The following is a 14,815-nucleotide window of genomic DNA, read 5'->3' on the forward strand; positions in this document are numbered from 1 at the left end:
GCATCCAGCCTACTATCACTCCCTGGATTCAAACCATGGCTGTGTGTGCTAAAAATACAACAGTTCACGTCTCAGTTGAGTGTGCTATTTGGATTATATTGTCTGTCTTTTCACTGTTTTCTGTCTACGTCTCTCTCAGTTATACTGTATGACCTCTTGGGATTACAGCAGTCATATACAAACATTTCTACACATTTTATTTATGTAACACAGTGTGGGTAACAGTGCTTAATACAACAGTACTATTAAGAGATTGCAACTCTACATTACCATATGATACCAGAGTAAGCACATGCAGTCCAGCAGTTAGACATTTATTGTCAGGCTATTATGCTTTTATTTACATAGAACCTACATGAGACTCTTCCCGCCATATTCTCTGGTGTATGCAGTACATGCCTTAAACAATACAGGTTTTATACAGGCAAGTAACTTACTACTACTTACTAGATTTATTTCCTATGACAGTACATGCAAGAATATTACTAACCTGCCTCGTGTCGCAACAGCTGCAGTCTACAGGCATGGGCTTCCTGGTTCACAGCCCGCTCATCTGCCACTGTGAAAGACATAAGAGGAATATTTGGCCATACCTATCCATAATATACATGAGCTGGCAATTATTAAACAGGTAGTGGACTGATACTTACACATGGCTGGGATATCCCCTGTCCTCCTAGCCTCTTGGATCCACTGATCCAAGAGATCCCCCTTAATCCTCTTCAGGTCGGCATAGTGATACCTGACCTACTCACCAATTCAGGGTATGCCAGTGGCACTGGGGAGGTCACGGGCGAGACGGTCCCAGGCTTCCGCTTTGTATTGGGAACCCTGGTACTGGCCCTGCAGCAGTCTCTGGTTATGGTTTTTCACAAGGAGTCCTGCCATGAGTCTGGACTCCTGGATGTACCACCACTGCACCCGGAAGCGCACACCCTCTCCAATACCAGTCATAGTGCCTACAGGAGGAAGCTGTAACCAGTTATGAGATGTATTCTTGCCTGTGGGGTTTAAATAGGGCCGATTTCCCGCACTTTGCCATGATTGGATGGTTTTGAAAATACTAAGCTATGGGCAAACCTGCTTACCTAAGGTTGGCATTGCTTAAAGGGGTATACCAGTTGGCAAACTGATTTAGCTGGCCTACACATTGCTTACACCTAGTAAGTAGCAGGGCTGTGCAAAGCTTAGTGTTGCGTACATTTTAATTTGCATACTATTTGCTGTTTGGCATTTATTTATTATTCATTACATGTTACATATGTGTTTGGTATCCATGATTCATGTGTACGTACACTGTATGGGGTCCTTGTGTTTATTAGGGGATTTCAACACTTTATCACAATGGCACATCACATCTGGACTTAATGCAGTACTCCAATCCACATATTTATGTTCTATAGTAAGTTATACAACATAAAACTGTATATACATTCCTTTCACATGTTAAGTTTAATATTCCTATAGTGAGGATCTGTTTGGTGATACCTCAGTCTTATGTATTGCTGTCATGGCTTAGTGGTTAACTACTGTGACTGTAGTGTACAAGGTCCTGGGTGCAAGGGCTGCTAATTTTGCTTCTGGCCAGAACAGCGGCTGTCGCATACAGTGATTAAGGCACTTTTAAGCAATTGTAAGCAGGTTTGCACAGGTTTGCATGAAGGTAAGCAATGCTAACCTCCGGTTAAATATGCTTACAGAGAGTTAGCTTCAATTTTGCTTAACCTGTGTGTGCATTGCTTACCCCTGCACAAATGGGCTTAAACCCACTTACTACTGCTTAAGTATGTTTACTCTTGCTTAATAGTGCTTACTCCCACTTACCACCGCACTAATTTAGACAGTAATGTCAAATTGTTCTTGGGAAGGTGGTGGATTTGGAAACTCTATGGGTTTATCATTCATTACACATTTTACCTTCGATTTGTATCCCTGATTCCTGTGTACATATACTGTATGGGCACTTGTGATTATCTGTGGATTTTACAACATTATGACAATGGCACCTCACACCTGCATTTAATGCAGTACTCCAGTTTACAAATATATGTTATTTAGTAGGTTATGCAACAAAGAATCTTGGTCATAAAGTGATTTGACATGGAAAATGGAATGTATTGGAGTGGGACTCAAACCAGGAATGACTGCTCTTAAGGCCAATGTTCTGCCCACTACACTATTGCAGTACTGTTTATTTTGCATATATCTTGCTTTTTATCCTCTTGTGCCATTTAAGCTGCATTAAACGTAGCTAAGCGATGGGCAAACCTGCGCACCTACGGTTACATTTAATCTGTTACATTAAAAGAAAAGCTTCTTTATATTTCATGTTTTAACTATTGTTCTCATAAACATGGAGGGATGTTGCTGGGGGTATGCGAACACCTATGAGCAGTCTCGCTCATTCTTATTCCTAAACTGCTGTTCTTGATTGCAGGGGCATGTATTTTCTGAGAGCTTCACTCTCATACATGCCCCCTCCACTCGTACACACTCCGTGTCCATTTAGGAGTTCAGGCAGCGCACCTTCATTGATATGCATGGCGAGCTGTCGTCCTGCTCCTAAACGGTCGCTTCCGTGCAAGACTAAGCTAATCCTGCACAGAAGGATAGTGAATCCGGGGGAATAGTGTTTACAATTACATTTTAACTGTTGCTGGATTATTATTTTCCATGTGATTAGTGGAAATATAGTTGTGTGATTCGTTTTGAAGGTTTTCTAAATGTCTTGATGTTCATTTTTTTGTGAATTCTGATGAAGTTTCATTGAGTAAGAGACAAAAGTTCTAAATATCATTAAAATAGTGTTAATGTTTTGCATTTTGACATGTTACTTTGGTTTTAATTTGGTTATTAGTTTTTAACACGCGGTCTGGTCAGTTGGTACTTTTGCTTGCTTTGGTTTATAGGATCATAGGAGGTCACTAGGCTATTGGCCGTGAGGCCCTTATAAGCCTAACCAAGAGTTTAGCCCATGTTTAGAAAAGTCAGCACCTAATGCTCCTGTCCAGCAGGGACATGGGTGGAATCCCCGGGGTGTATTATCTGTTTCCCATCCAGTTATCCAGGTTGCGCTTAAAAGGGGGTAAAGTGGTACTCTGCTTGACGTGGAGATAGAGTCTATTCCACAGATGATGGAGTCTCGGGGACACAAATCTCTCCCACCAACAAGTCCTGTTTATGTCACAGACCAGGCTGAGGCCACGCATACAGGTTACTCGAGTGAAGCTTGACTTGCGGGTATGCAGCAGTCCCATCAAGGCAGAGTCAATGATCGCCTTGAATGCCAGACAGAGGTTACCTCTGAGGATTCTGTATGAAACTGAGTAGAGGGATAGGGCTTTTAGCTTATCTGTGTATGGTAGATGTTTGAGGCCCTGGATTTTCCTGGTGAGAAACCTCAGTGGTCTCTCCAGTTGCTGCATGTGCTTTGCAAGGTACATGCTAAAAGGGGCATTATACTCAATAATGGGCCTTGTAGGGGAAGAATACAGGGATGTTATTACCTCCTTGTCTCTGGATGAGATACCTTTACTTATGAGGTGGGCCATGTAGAAGGCTTTTCGTACAACAGAAGCAACATAGTGATCAAAGTCAGGTTGCTATCAACCTGCTTGCCCAAATGCCTCACAACTGGTTGTGTGCTTAGCACATTGTTTTAATGTTTTCATTTGTGGGGACGTCACTCTCCCCAAAGGGGATGATGATGCATTTTTTGGTACTCAGCTTTAGGCCATGTTTCTGGCACCAGTCATTTGTCTGAATGAGACCCTCTTGGAGGATATCCACACCACTAGGGGGAATTGATGACAACACCCAGTTTGCAGTCATCTGCAAACTTGGTCAGCCATAGCCCACTGGTTTTGGCCTGCATCTCAGAAAAGTATATCCCAAATAACAGAGGCCCCAAGACCGAACCCTGGGGTATGCCACTTGTTACAAGTCTACTGCTTGAGGTGGCTTCCTCTTTTTTGACTAGGTGGGTTCTATCATTGAGCCAGTCTGCTACCCATCTAGTAACATACAGATTGATGCCTAGTTGAGAGAGTTTATCTATTATGCCCAAGTGGGGAATAGTGTCGAAGGCTTTAGCCACATTACGGTAGCCAGTGTGCACCGTCTTCCCCTCGTCCATGGCTTTAGCGACTGTCTCAAAGAAGTAGACCAAATTTAACAGACGTGTGGGATCGAGTGTTTGGAGGTTGCCAATGTCCTTGTTAATGAGGCCCATAATAATTCATTCCATGGCCTTGCAGATCAGGGTAGTTGGGCTGATTGATCTATAATTTCCCGGATCAGTGGACGCTCTACCTTTGTGCAAAGGGATGACAGTGGCTGTCCTCCACTCAGCTGAGACGAAGCCGGTACTCAGGCTTTGGTTGAATAGGGAGGGTCTATATTAGAAGACTGAAAGTTTAAAATCGTGAACGCTCTAAAGTGCAAAATTGCCGGACCTCGAAGTGCTTTTTTGAAATCACACTACAGTGAAGATCATAATATTTGCCTTTTCCTCACTATAGTGTGACCTCAGAGTTGGAATATATATTTAGCAGGGGGAGTGGAGGGCACAGCCTCCCACAGTAATGATTTCAAGGTCTGGCATTTTTGCTCATTAGAGCGTTCGTGATTTTCTCTTCCTCATTCAATCCCTCTCACCATAATTTACAACCAGTCCTTTCACTCTCTTTTTTTCTACCTGCTTGTTAATAGTCCTCCTACCCCTGACTTATACCCACACCTCCTCATTACAGTCCCCTAGCACCCCTCTAGCCAGCCTGACTTCCACCTCCTGCACTTACCTTCACCATACTGATCATTTTTTCACACTGTCTGTCCTGCTGCCTTCTTTCCTTGGGTCTTCCCACTCCGTTCACCCTGCGGGCTCACTCCACTCCCCTACCCTGCCCCCAAATTCCACCCGCCCCCCAGTACCTCTACCTTTATAGCTATTAGGCCACACCCTCCACCCTCCCCTTCATAACTCATCACTTAACACCCACTAATTAATCACTCCTACCTCACCTACTCTGTACTCCTGCTGAATCTTCCTACTTCACATAACCTATAGTTCATAAACAACTACCCTAATATCTCCCAACTTATACACACTCCAGCAGTGTACTGTTCATGAACATCATGAACACTAAATTATTAACCTGTACAACTCTTCTACTAATTCTAATCTGCCTTTCCTAGACACTCTACCTCACCAGACCTCTTTATACCAATCACATACCCCCAATCCACTCCATCTCCTCACCTTTACATTTTGCTCACTCCTCATTCTTCATATCCCCTAACCTCTACTCCCACAACAGTTCCTTGCTTTTCAACTTCAAACTCCTATCTTACCCCAAAACCACTATTCAAATACATACCATTTCCATCTCAACACACTCCTCTAACTTCAAACCCAATACCAATCTTCTTAAACACCTCTTCAACCTCATACACCACATCATCTGCATACTTATCTCTGGAGGCATACACCCAAATCCTGGCCCTTCTACCACTTCCATCTCTCCCTCCCCATCACCTCTACCCCACTTAACCGGAAGACCCCTCCACTTCACCGCACTCAGTGCCCAAAGCATATGTAATAAAATCCCACAACTTCATGCCTTGCTCCATCATAACAAACCTGACTTTCTTTTCATCACTGAAACATGGCTCAAGCCACACATTAAAGACTCAGAACTTACTCCACCTAACTATAGTATTATCAGTAAAAAAGAACTAATAAGAAAGGGGGAGGTGTAAGTCTCATCTTCCCTTCAACCCTCTCAGTCACCCCCTACTCTAAACCTGTCCCCATATTTGGGAAAGCTGAATTACTTTTAGCCCTTCTTCACATAAACAAACATAAATCCATCTGCATATCCACCCTATACATCCTTCCAGGTGATAACATGACTGTCTTAGAAGACATTCTCTGCTGGCTGTCATTTAATATCCCAAATAAACCATAATCCTTGGGGATGTTAATATAAATTGGGATAATATACAGTCAACAACCAACTCCCTCAATATCAATCTGTATAACTTCACGCAACTTATTAACTCCCCAACCAGACCCTCTAAAGACATCATATCTGGTAGCACCTTAGACTGGTTACTAGTTTCCCATCCACACTACTTCTCCAAGAGCGGCGCCCTTCCAGATCCACTCGCGGACCATCTTCCCACTTTTGCCTTTCGCCTTCCTTCCTTCCTTCAACTAACCCACTCCTACATCTCCACTCGCCTCATAAAAAACTTTAACCACAATGCTTTCTCCAACACCCTAAAAAGAGCTAACTGGAACCCATTAATGACTTTACCCCTGGATAACGCGGTTACTTACTTCAGTACAACCTTCTTAAGCTTGCTTGACTCCTTTTCTCCCTTAAGAACTAAACATATAAAAAGTAAGTCCGTCCCTTGGCTAACTAGCAACACCCTAATTACTATGCAAAACTGCGATAAAGCCTGCAACCACTATCATAAAACTAAAACTTCCACTTCCCTTGACGAATACAGATCACTTCACAACAAAGCAAAAAACTCATTAACAGCGACCGTAAAGCCTATTTCTCCACTCTCCAAACCAAACACAACAATAACCCCAAGAAATTCTGGATTGGCATCTCTTCCCTTCTAAGCCCAGGTAAAAAAAAAACCCTTGCCCTGACCCTAATGCCTCAGACTCAGATCTAGTTACCCAATTTAACTAGTTCTTTATTGGCTCCATCTCAAAATTAACATCATCCTTTACCATGAAACCACCAGCCCCCCCAGCAACCTCCTCAGAACCCCTTCTCCCATAACTCCAATACCCCCCAGCCTCCTCACTTCACCACAAACCCTATTCCTATCTCTACTATAAAAAAACTTCTTCAAAAACTAAAACCATGTTCTAATGCTCCCGATGAAATACCCTCCTTCTTCCTAAAGATTGCTGCAGAAGCTGTAGCCTATCCTATCAGCATCCTAATAAATCGATCTATTTCTGAATGCCATGTTCCCCAGATCTGGAAAATGGCCTATATTATTCCACTCCACAAGGGTGGCAATAATAATGACATCTCCAACTTCCGTCCCATCGCTATCCTATCCTCCATCTCTAAAATTCTCGAAAAATGTTTCCATCTACAACTTCTACCCTATCTCATCAATAATAACCTTCTAACTTCCATTCAGCACAGATTCCATCCTAGCCATAGTACTACCACAGCTCTATTCTCCTTCCTTGAAACTGTAAACAAGGCCCGTGACTCTGGTCACATTGTTTCCACCCTCCTCCTTGACCTCTCTAAAGCTTTCGACACAATTTCTCATAACCTTCTTCTTACTAAGCTCTCCAAACTAAACTTATCCCACTCTGCTATTAACTGGTTCACCAGCTACTTATCAAATAGGCAACAAGCCGTTAAGTGGAAAAAAGCAATTTCCCCTTTCCAGTTCACACCGACTGGTGTACCCCAAAGCTCAATTCTAAGTCCACTTCTCTTTAACATCTTCATCAATGACTTCCACCAGGCCATCCCTAACTCTAAACTTATTCAATACGCAGACGATGCGACAATTATCTGCTCTTCTTCCTGCACTTCTACCCTAATGAAACTTACCCAAGAAGCATTCTCTGCTACAGAGCTATGGATGCTCCAGAACCATTTAGCGCTAAATGCTAATAAAACTAAACTAATGTTATTTTCCCCCTCCAGAAGCATTACCCTAGATAAACACTCTTTCCTTATTACCAGCAAAGATAACACTTCTCTTGAAACTATCTCCACTGCCAAACTCTTAGGTATCCTAATTGATGACCAGCTAAAGTTTGACAACCATTTTCTGGCAAATATAAAAAAAAACACACACAAAAAACTGGGCATGCTTTATCGTCACTTCCAATTTATCTCTCCCCCTACCAGGCTCACTCTTGCCAACACCTACCTAATCCCATCTCTACTATATGGAGCGTCTATCCTTACCAACCTGCAATCCTCCCTGAAATCCAAACTCTCCTCCTGTTACTATAAGATCGCAAAATGCACAACTGGCCACAGATCCAGCACCCATCACTGTACCTCCCTACACCAATTGAAATGGCTTGAACTCCCCAGTTATCTTACCTACACACAACTCATCCAAGCACATAAACTTATATTTCGCCATTCTCTCTGTCCCTCCCTCATTTCAACCTTTAAAATGCATCTTCCCAACAAATGCCTACGATCCAGCCAACAAAATCAAATTGAACTGCATAAACCCTCCCACCCGCCTGGCAAACATGTTCTTTCCTTCTTCCTCGCACGCCACTGGGACTCCCTCCCACCTCTCATCCATACCACTAACAGTCTCTCTGTCTTTAAATCTCTTCTCCACTCTCACCAAACATCACTGTGTGAATGCTCTTGCTCCCATCTTACATAATATCTCTATCTAGATCCCTTCCTACTTCAAACATTTCGGCTGACACCTTCTTAACAAGCTGTCACTCTTTATTCCTCCTTTAATGCATTATATGGGGTCCTTTGCACTACCTTTTACAGCTGGAACTAACTTGATTATTGTTAATACTGTGATACTTATCTATCCTGACATTTCATTATCGTTAAAACTGCGATACTTGATCTACTCTGACATGTAACACTGTGATACTTTATCTCTCCTGACATTTGATTATTGTTAAAACTGTGATACTTTATCTTCTCTGACATTTTTATTTTCTAAATTCTCTTTAACCGCTGTATCAGTGTCTAGTAGATTTACAGTTATGACTTCTTAGTAGCTCAGTGTAACCTAGAATTATTTTATTTTTATTTTTTTAATTTTTTTTAATTGTCTTGTATTTGTATTTGTAATACTGTAATTTTAACTAGTTGTAACTTTGGAGCTTTTCTTCCCAGGACTCCATTGAAAACGGGCTCCTCAAGGCCCAATGGACCATCCTGGTAAGCAAACTGCAAATAAATAAATAAACTTTCGATCTTCTAATATAAACCCGAATAGGGTGCCTAATGGCGCTGCAAGTTCCTGTCTTAGTTCACATAGGATGCAGCCTGAGATGTTATCGGGTCCCATGGAGGCTGTATTGTTTTGCCTTTGAGAGAGCAGTGATGTCCTGTTCCCTAGATACAGGGGAAGGGGGCAGGGGACAAGTACTGGAGCTGTCCTGATTTACTGATGGGGGGGACAGAGGGGTGAAGTTTTCACTGAATCTGTCAGCCAGCAAGTTTGCTATATATACGGCATTTGTATATGTGATGTCCTTGACCATCAGTTCTGAACAGATCTGGGTGCTTCCTTTGAGGTTGCGGACATATGTGAAGAAGGCCTTATGATTGTTTCTAGTAGATTTGGCCAATTTGGACTCGAAGTTTGATTTGGTGGATTTCACTAGTGCTCTTATTTGTTTGTTCAGTCTAAGAAGACATTGCTTCCAATTGGGCACCTGCTTTTTGGTCTTGGACAGCATTTTTTTCCTTTTGTTATAGAGTTTATTTGTTGCAGATGTCCACCAGAAGGCTTTACTCTTCCTTGCGGAGGATGATTTAGTCCTGTTGGGTATTCCTGATTCCATGCATCTATATAAATGCTCGTATAGTGTTTTGGTGTAGTTTTGGATATTGGTGCTAGTTTCTTCAGAGGGAGAGGGGGCTGTGAAGCTGTTTATACCATCTTTCATTAGGCTGTAATCACCTTTGGAGAAGTTTTTATGTCTGACCCTAGCTGGAGGGGGGTTGTGGAGATGGTGACTTCAAAAGTGACCACTTTATGGTCGGATTTTACTAGGGGGGATGATACTGTAGGGATGGTGCAATGGTCACTCATGTTGGTTTATATCAAGTCCAACATATTATCACCTCTTGTGGGGGTATTGACTAGCTGTTTCAAGGCATTTGCATTGACAAAATCGAGGAATCTCTGGGCATTTGTGTTCTGGCATGAGTAGTTCTTCAGTCTATGTTTGGTTAGTTAAAGTCACCCAGGATCAGGGTAAAGGGTTGAATCTTGATAGATTTAAACAGGTCCAAATAGGCTGATTCGTCATCTTGAGTCAGACTTGGGGGCTGGTATCTAGCTATGATTTGAATAGGGGTCTTGTCAATGGTTAACTGTACCTGGAGTGTCTCCTGTGCGTCGTACTGTTTGACCAGCCTGGAGGTGTGTATGTCTTTAATATATATTTAAACTCCACCTTCTTTGGCTTTACTGCCCACAGTTTGGGGTCTGAATGTATGATTGGATGAGTAACCAAGTAAGGCTGGGGTGCTGTCTTCAGCTTTGAATCAGGTTTCTGTGACTGCACAGATGTCAGCATTTTTCAGTGTTAAGAATGCTTGCAATGAGTGCAGTTTCATGTTTAGATTCCTAGCGTTTAGCAGCATAACCTTTAATTTGTGTTGTGTTGAAATTTTGATGTTGGTAGTTTTAATCTCATCACTTTCCTTAAAAAGGGCACTATAGAATCAGGGCTATTATTTGTGGGTTTTTGGAAAGGGTTACATTTTAGAAGTATTCTACTTGGTCCTATGTGCATACTTTTACAAAGCACAATAAAGTGATCTCCTTCTCCTGTTCTAGGATAGGCTTTGCTATGACCATTCTCCTCCTGGACCCTTATCCTTCATTCTCCCACTCAGTCCTAGCTATGGTAATCTACTAATATAGCTAAGGCCTATACCTGCAGTGATCAAGTGATAAACATAGTACAGTTGTGTAAGTAAACCTATCATAACAGTAGATATTCAGATATTCATTATCCAGTAGCCACTCTCTCCTTCCATCCACCTTATTTTTGTATGTCTGTTATGCCGTATTATTTTCCTTGTCAGGGATTTAGCCTCTCTGCTGGCATGAAAACTGTGAAAACCTTGGTGCCCAAACCTGACTTTTTAGTCAGCTCTTCTTGAGAAGAGTAATGCTTTTGGTGAGTGAAAGGTGCCCTGAAAGATTTAAACACTGGCTGGCTGTTATATCCTTAGCAGGATATAACCATATAACTAAAGCTACTGCAGCAGTGATCATTCAGACATCTAGTGCTATGGTAAGTTTACCAAAACAACTTTCTGCTGCAGCTATGTTTTCTTCTGCTGCTTTTTCTTGTAATGCCACTGTTAATGTATCTGCTGCTGCAGTATTATTTTAAGGTCAGGACTTCTATTAGGACCATCGTACACTTATTACCAAGAATGTGGTCACCCAGGGGGACAAACAAGGGACTGTCTTTTGTTGGTTAGAGAAGATGGTCACACGTTAATCAGAAAGGAAGGTTATGTATTTATGATAAAGATAGATCTGTAAGAAAACACTCCATCTTCAGTAAAACACCCTTCCTTGTCTCTACCCTTTTTTCTCTCACTGTTTTCTTTATCATGCAGCTAAATGCTATAATAAGAAGAATTATAGCATGCATGATGAGAAGAGGGAGGGTCCTTGCAGCCTGAAAAAGTTTTGATCTCCTGGGTAGCCCTAATGCCTATGCCATCAGTTTTGATGGCTATAGAAATGGACCTTCTTGTTATAGATCTGTCATTATGGTAGGTACATAACTTTCATTTATGCTGTGTTGCTGCTCTAATTGAGATGGAATGTTATGACAAATACCAAAAGGCTGTATATATAGATGTGAACACATTCAGGTTTATAGCTCTACTTTATTAATTTCTAATTTTTTTGTTTTAGTTTTTGCAGGACAAGTGCATCATAGCCCTCTGAAGCGATCTGTGTCCCTTACTCCACCAGTTAATGTGCCAAATCTGCCTTTGGGACACGGGTGGATGTCTCATGAGGATCTGCGATCTAGAGGTACACAATGCATCACATCAGATCATGCACCCTTGTCTCCACAAAGCAGTATAGCTTCATCAGGAAGTGGTGGAAGTGAGTTTCTGGATGATCAACCTATGTGTCGCAACACGTTCCAAGAAGAAGGAAGTGGCATGAAGGGTAGGTATTATTACATAATTCAGTGCTACCTTGATCCGTTTCCATTTAATAGCTCTTCATTATAATTAGAAAGGGGATTGGGATGATTGTGGGATCAGAAGAGGTGATCATACTGATTGTGGAATTATGGACATTTTGTGCTACGTTGTTCCACATTTAATAAGATTTGTGTTAAAAAACAGTTTATTTTCTAAGATGTTGCTAGCTTTCCTTAAATCATGAATTTCTGTGTTAAGTATGGAATCAGAAGGTTTTAACGTTATTATGCATATGACAGAAGATATAAATTTAGATGTATTTCATTTAACTGACTAGATTAAGCAAGATGTAAGTAGCAGAGTATTTGAAAAATCAGTGAATTCTGAATATGTGATAGAATCTTTTTTATCAGACTTTCCCTAATACATCTTCTGATTAAATTGCCCTGCAGTGGAAAAAAGCCTATAACTTGCTTATGAAGAATCAGCTTGGAATTAGTTTTATTGTTCTGGTGGGAAAAGAAGCAAAGAACATTGATTCCTAGCTGTGTGTAAGCTGCAGTGAGACCATCACTAGTAGTAGCTGGTTAGAAGCCATTTGGTAAAATGCAAGTATTCATTTTTCTTGGTGTGATGCCCCACCACTGGCCCAGTAATCAAGGACCCTCAATCCTCACCACTAGCACCAGTGGGGGACGTACACTGTGAGGATGACAGGTACACACACAGTATTTCCAGATGTAGCTCACTGCATCAAGTGCAGTTTCCCTTAAGAGCACACAGAGACGACAGTCAGTCTGGGGCTGGTTTCTCCCTCTTTCTCCAGATCCCCAATAAGACTCCCCACTGGCACAACTATAGAATTGAGATCTCAGCTGAGTGGCCAAGCCAAGACCTTCAGCACACTCTCTGACCAACCAGTACTTTGTGCCCCTGCCCAAGTAGCTGACACACACTTTGAGGTTTAATGTATACACACACACTCACACACACACACACACACACACACACACACACACACACATGCACGCACACATGCACACAGACACACACACACACACACACACACACACACACACACACACACACACACACTGGAAAGGATGGCACAGATTTACTAGCTATGCCACCTTCTGCCCAGACTATAAGGTAGTTATACTTTAAGGCCCTTAACAAAGGATGTCCAATATTAATGTGTAATGTTATTATCAGTACAAATGGTAGTTTGACCAAGAGCAAGGCTATTAGGAGTGTCCCACAATGTCACCAAATAAATATGAAAGTACTCTGAGAACTTAACTATGTCTTACAGATATCAGCCACAATTCAAGGTTTAAATATATTTAATAATAAATAATAAAAGAACAAGAAAATACTCAGTATTTAATCACAATAACATCAGAGTTCAAAATCACGGGAAATATTTAAAACAACATTGCGAGACAGTCTCAAATAAATTAAGAAAACATCTAAACAATACTTCACTATATTCCTTTCTGAATCTAAGAGAATTACTATACACTGTTTAACCTACTTACAGAGCAACAAGGCAGATGTAGTGAATGGGTCTTCCAGCTGATGTCAGGTCAAAGACAAATACAGAATACTCAGTCTCTCTCAGAGAGTTCTTAAATTTATATCCCAAATATTATTGCTGGGATAGCTTGCAGAATGACATCATTTCTTGTCATCTGACTCTATCCCAGGGAAACCCCCCATTGATATAGCTGGTCCCATTTAGCATCTACCTGTAAAAAATATATAAACAAGGACTTTTCTTAGATCTAAGGCATATCCTGGAAGTCTTAAAACAATAAATACTTCCAAGACAATACAAAAAAAACCCCTTCTAGTTCTAGACATTGTGTCTCTTACTGCACTGAAATTGAAAGATAACATCCTTTTACTACATGGCCATAAAGTAATTTAATTTAAGCTATTTTTCTGAAGTTAACCTCTTGTGTTTCATTTTCCTCTGTTAAAATATGTACATTTAAACAGTTACAGTAGTGTATATACATTTCTGTTCTTTTCCAGTAGGGTACACTGTGGATACATCTTTAAGCTCAGTACTTTGTAAACCCTTTTCGACACACACTTCTGTACCCGCAGTTTGATATACACATAATATGCAGTTCTAATACATTTGTAATGCAAGCATATGAATCATGTTAATATTCATAAATGATATATAATTATTTACAAAATTCCAAATAGCTGGGCTGGCAGTATCTCCTTTCGTGACACTTGGCAAACCTTGTTTAATTCTTATCATACTTCCTCCAGCATGTAGTGCATTGTAACATTTTTAACCAAGGACAGGGATAAAGTGAAATTTTACTATAATCCTTCTAGCATATTGTCTTTTAGTTGATTACATTAATTAAGGACTAGTGTCTAGAAGTTTGCTCTGGTGGATGCACTATTGTCCTGTTCACCGTTACTGCTTAGTGACTGCTCTCCTTTTAGAGGCTATAGAAATTATATACAGTGTGTAGTGTGTTGTCTTTTAGTTGAATGTATTATTTAGGGACCAGTGCTTATAAATTGCTCTGGTAGGTAGACTACTGTAGTACTGTTTAGTGTTACTTCTTAGTGGCTGCTCTGCTTGTACAAGCTATAGGTATTGTACCCAGTGTCTTGTGACTACTGTGTGGTGTGTGCAAGCATCCTGGATTGTGTAAACACATGTGACTGTACAAATTAGCTGTATAAAATTAGGAGTTCTGTGCTAAGAATTGGTTTCATACTAATAGTAGTCCAAGTATACCAGCTTATCTTGCATAAATGCAGAATAGTCATGCAAACCCAGACTGTTTAAACAGATAAAATGACAAGAGGGTAAGTTATTTTCTTCCCCAGACAGCCCCACACCCACCCAGCAGTTATAGCAACTTTGCCTTGTT

The 14,815-nt window shown here is 41.1% G+C and overlaps 1 protein-coding gene across 1 annotated transcript in view; it reads left to right on the forward strand.

The window, feature by feature from the left end:
• SAMD4A (sterile alpha motif domain containing 4A) overlaps positions 1–14,815 on the forward strand; it is a 2,460,818-nt gene that overhangs the window by 906,568 nt on the left and 1,539,435 nt on the right. Inside the window, exon 3 of the mRNA XM_044073568.1 lies at positions 11,668–11,931. Coding sequence (XP_043929503.1) covers positions 11,668–11,931 — 264 coding nt within the window. The remainder of the gene's footprint in view (positions 1–11,667; positions 11,932–14,815) is intronic.

The sequence above is a fragment of the Protopterus annectens genome, chromosome 6.part0 (genome assembly GCF_019279795.1).
Source record: "Protopterus annectens isolate FY-2018-M chromosome 6.part0, PAN1.0, whole genome shotgun sequence".
Classification (NCBI taxonomy): domain Eukaryota; kingdom Metazoa; phylum Chordata; order Ceratodontiformes; family Protopteridae; genus Protopterus; species Protopterus annectens.